Source organism: Atta cephalotes (genome assembly GCF_000143395.1).
Source record: "Atta cephalotes unplaced genomic scaffold scaffold00001, whole genome shotgun sequence".
In the NCBI taxonomy this organism is placed as follows: Eukaryota; Metazoa; Arthropoda; class Insecta; order Hymenoptera; family Formicidae; genus Atta; species Atta cephalotes.
Window position 1 is genome coordinate 11,787,252 of NW_012130065.1, and position 4,937 is coordinate 11,792,188.

General features: G+C 30.9%; 1 protein-coding gene across 1 annotated transcript in view; it reads left to right on the top strand.

Annotated features, from left to right (window-relative positions):
- The window catches only part of LOC105627144, a 38,219-nt gene that overhangs the window by 11,966 nt on the left and 21,316 nt on the right, over window positions 1–4,937 (top strand). The window contains exons 24-32 of the mRNA XM_012208434.1: window positions 666–796; window positions 868–1,190; window positions 1,299–1,491; window positions 1,574–1,714; window positions 1,790–2,107; window positions 3,016–3,517; window positions 3,710–3,830; window positions 4,219–4,409; window positions 4,520–4,658. Of these exons, the coding sequence (XP_012063824.1) occupies window positions 666–796; window positions 868–1,190; window positions 1,299–1,491; window positions 1,574–1,714; window positions 1,790–2,107; window positions 3,016–3,517; window positions 3,710–3,830; window positions 4,219–4,409; window positions 4,520–4,658 (2,059 nt within the window). The remainder of the gene's footprint in view (window positions 1–665; window positions 797–867; window positions 1,191–1,298; window positions 1,492–1,573; window positions 1,715–1,789; window positions 2,108–3,015; window positions 3,518–3,709; window positions 3,831–4,218; window positions 4,410–4,519; window positions 4,659–4,937) is intronic.

Genomic DNA, 4,937 nt, shown 5'->3' on the forward strand with positions numbered 1-4,937 from the left:
AAACTTAAAATTAATTTAAGTTACCTTACTTAAAAAACAATATAGTAAGAAATAAGTAGAATAAGTCGACGAGTAGTAGTAGTAAGTATATAATATATATATATATATATATATATATATATATATTCAAAATTTAAATAAACTTTCAAATGTTTTAGCTTCAATTCGAACCATCATCAGTGATTAATGTCTTGATTTTTATCTCGAATTATTTCTCGAGTTTTAATTGGAAATTAAAATAAATTCTCTAAAAAAAATGAGTATTGTTCAAACTGCTTGCAAGGCCAAGTGATTAAAATAAATTAAGAAATTAAATAAATACTCTGTAAAAAGACAATATAATCACCTAATCTAAGTTATAAAAATAATAAATACAAAGTATATTTAATTTGCCAAAAGAAACCAAGAAGCGTATAATAAATATATGGATCTGTTATAAAGTGAAAATTATGATTATTACGTAAAAGCTTATGTAAATTTTGAATATATATATATATATATATATGATTTAATTTAACGATATACATTTCGTAATTGGGCTTAACTCCCATTTATCCTGTATATTCTTCTTTTGAATTTTTGAATATCGAGAGATCTTTTGATTATTGTCTCTTGTAATTCTTAATAATATATGATACATACCATATTAAAAATATGTATTACAGAATGAAAGAACTTCTCGAGGATGTAGAGCCGTTTATTAGCGATCACGAAATAATCGACGATTTACACAGAATAATCGCGACATTGGAATCAATGGAGATCTTCAAAAACCTAGGACTGCTGGACATGAAATGTATTAAATTTAAATTTAAGCTTCGTTAGATTACGCGGTGATTTTTTTATTATTAACAATTTATATTACAGACGTTGTCAACGAAATGTTCGACAATTGGGACTTCGTACGAACGTATTTAATCGACAAAATTGGTATTACCAACGAGATCGCTCTCACTTTAGGTGAGGCAAAGATAGATATGATTTCAGTTTTCATGCAACAACGTGGTATCATTAGTCTGAAAAATACCATTTGCTCTCCTGAAAAGCTTGGCAATATGTTGCACTTCAACAACAATCTTGTGACTGCCGAGGAAGTTAGTTCTGCGCTCTGCCAATTGGAAGATTCTCAAACACAGGATATTACTATCATGTTAATGAAGAACTTGAATTTTGAATATATTTTCAAAAATGTAATTTTACAGCGTTTATTTATATATCACAAAGAATTTGTTAAATTCTTTGCACATATAAATGTATATCACATATACAGTATAAATAAATGATTTTCTTCGTTTTAGCTAATGAACGTTAACGTGAAAAATATATTGACTAACGCAAATCTAACCGAGAGCGAAGGAAAAATTATATTGGACAATCTTAGTGTTGCCACGGAATTATTTCCATTATTCAAAGACAGGCTATCAGCTAGTTTTTCTGTTGGAAAGATAACAGACGAAAGTAACGAGGAAGAAATTGACGAAGCGACAGCAAGTAAGTCGTGTAATGTAATATATCGGCATTATTTTTGAAATTAAATTTTCACTTCTTTTATTAAATTTTATAATTTTTTTAGATTCGCAATTTCTGCAGGAATCTAGCAAGTTACTTTGTGGTAAAACATTGTTCCAAAATCAAGGGCAACTTTATAAAATTATCACTAGCTTGAAGGATAGTAACAACGCGTCCGATCAGAGAGAACTCAATTCCTTGCCAGGTGAGACATAAATGAAAATTGCAAAGCTGACCATTAAATAATACGGTTTATTGTAAAAAAAATTTTAAATTTCAGACTCTTGCAAAGAAACGTATAAAACTGTACTTGCTATGCCCGGTGGAAAGATCGTCTGGTCGTATGTTAAGCCTTTGCTACGCGGGCAAATTCTGTATGCACCTAATACCCCCGTGATTTCTGAAGTCATGGCGTTGACGAACGAAACCTTCGTGCAGATGGATAACTTTGGCGTGCTGGTAAATAGCGTTGAGAAGACTCTCAAGGCTGTAGCCAATCTTACAGAGATGGGCGATACTTTAAAGGAATTACAGAACATACTGTCTTCCGATGTCATGAAGGTTGCAATCAAGTCGATGAGTAGTGGCAATTTCGAAGGTATTGTCCATGTTTTAATCTTGAAGCTTTGACATTTTAATTCTTCGGACCGGTGGATCTATTGGATTTATTTAATTATAAATTTTCTTGTCAAATATGTCAAACGATCAATTCAATTTTCTTTTTACAACAGCAAAGAACTCCATATAATTATAAGAAAAACTCAGTCAGTGAAATGATATGTTAGTTTTTACATATAATATACTTACAATGTGGTAAACAAAAGATACCATAAAACATAAGGACCAAATAGTTTATGAGCTTGGTGTAAAAGTATAAAATTTGTGCTTACACAGAGTATATTTAATGTATCATAACTCAGAAACTGTATAAAAAATTTTTTCTAAATTCTTTTGAGTAAAATTCCACTCTAAAGAATGAAAATTCTGTCACTTTTTGAAATAGTGACAGAATCTTCAATCTTTAAGAATGAGATTTTATTCTTTAGAGTGAGATTCCACTCCAAAAAATTTTACATTTTACAAAATAGATTTATAAGTTTAGCATATAAAAAATGTAAAACTTATTCTCACAAACTTTGATATATCCTAATTAAAAAATTATTCATTATTGAGCTTTGTATCTATGTTTTTGATTACATTATAAGTTATATTTATGTGAAAATTGACTCATTTCATCCAATTTTCCATATGATTAGTGCAGGATTGTTTGGATTATTCTTATAAAAATATACTTGATGTTAATTTTTTTTTATGACGAGTTATCATATTGGTTGTCATATTGGTTCCTCAAAATTAATTTAATTAACAAAAATTAAGTAGTCGTACAGATCGAATATCAGTAACTGTGTTACAGATATCGGTGTCGTTCCGGAGAGTTAAAGTTGAACTTAAAAATTACGTTAAAATGCACACAAGTGTTCACAACTAAAAAACATTGTTGTGTAGGTGATCTTTCCGAGTTGAATATCAGCGAGCTTGCATGGCGATTGAAAAATTCGACAAAACTGATTTCGATGATTGGCATGCTGAACAACATGATGGGATGCGTGGAGGTGAATAGAACAATAGGATTTTCTACAGAAGAGGAACTAGAAACAGCAGCTAGTCGCTTGACCGAAACAAACGAGTTTTTAGCCGGGGTGATCTTTCTGGATAACACTTCTTCGCACTTAGCGAAGAGATCTCTAGACCACGAATTACCGGACAATATTACCTATAAAATCCGCATGGATGTGGACTACGTGCCGTCCACCAGACGACTAAAGACTCAATTTTGGCTCCCCGGGCCAGAAAGTAGTTTTCTCGAGCATCTCAGATATCTTCGGGGTTTCATTCAACTTCAAGACTCTGTCGATCGCGCGATAGTGAAAGTGAAAACGCGAAGATACGATCTTGAATGGAAAACAGTCACGCAACAGATGCCGTATCCGTGTTGGAAAGACATACCGTAAGTAATCAACATCTTGAGATAAGAACTTTGTAATTGTTGGGGACTTGGATTAACCCATTGAAAATTATGAAATTACCTTATTATCGCATACTTACTATAGCAATTATTATGATTATTTATCAATGCAAGGAAGGAAATAGATGCTATAAATGTTTAAATAATATAATAAGAGGGAAATAAATCTTACAGATTCCAAACGACGCTTTACGAGTCTCAAGGTATGCAAGTATGCTTTTTCTTCGCGTTAATGATGTGCGTTGGATCGGCCGTCAGACATATCGTTTGGGAAAGAGAATCACAAAATTCTATGGTACGATTGTTAAAATAATGTTAATGCAACGTATAAAGTCTATTTTGTCTACAATTCATATGAGAATTTAGGACTTTATAATTATAGATTTATAATTTTAAATTCTATATATAAATAATTCTATATATAAATGTGTTAAATTTCATTATAATTGTAATAGAATTTATAATTTTCACTTATTGTCGTTTATAATTTTATGCTATGCAATAAGGAAGACATTTGAAGAATCAAATTGTACGTATATCATAAAAAAAATTATGAATTTTATTAAATTTGATTAAATAAATAGAATTTTAACATTTGACACAAATTATAGATCATAAAATGATTTTTATCAAATTTGGACATCTTGATACTATAATTATCCACGTTATAATTAATTTTTCAGGTAATGAGCGTAATGGGACTGAAGCCATGGCGAAATACTCTGGCTTGGTTTATCACGACTTACGCGGAGCTGTCAATCGTAATGATTTGCATCTCTATAATTTTATTGGCTGGGAAAATTCTTCCACGATCGGATCCTTTCTTAGTGCTTGTTCTGCTTTTTGATTATATTTTTTCTATAGTGACTTTCTGGTAAGTAACTACTTCAAGAATATCTTCCAGTTGCAGTTGCACGTATTTGGACATGAGATTACATTTCCTACTCCGGGAGTTAACTACTGTAAATCTTAATTACATTTCAGCTACATGATCTCGACGATGTTTAGCTCCGCCAGTCTCTCCGCGATTACCACAGTTGTCATGTTCCTGTTAACTTATATGCCATATGTCATTGTTATCGCCATGGAGGCTGTATTCGGATTAGGATACAAACTTCTAATCGTGAGTCGAGCTAGCAATCTAATCATATTCATATACTGAAAAAATATACTAAATTTGAATAAATTGTTTGTTTGAATAGTACCAACTAGATATTTACTAAATATACACACGCGCACACACACACACACACACACACACACACACACACACACACACACACACACACACACACACACACAATACTAATATATTATTATTATTACTTATTTACTTTAAGTAATAATTACTTATTTAATTAGTAACTTAAGTTAGGTTATACTACTTAATTATAATTAGTTA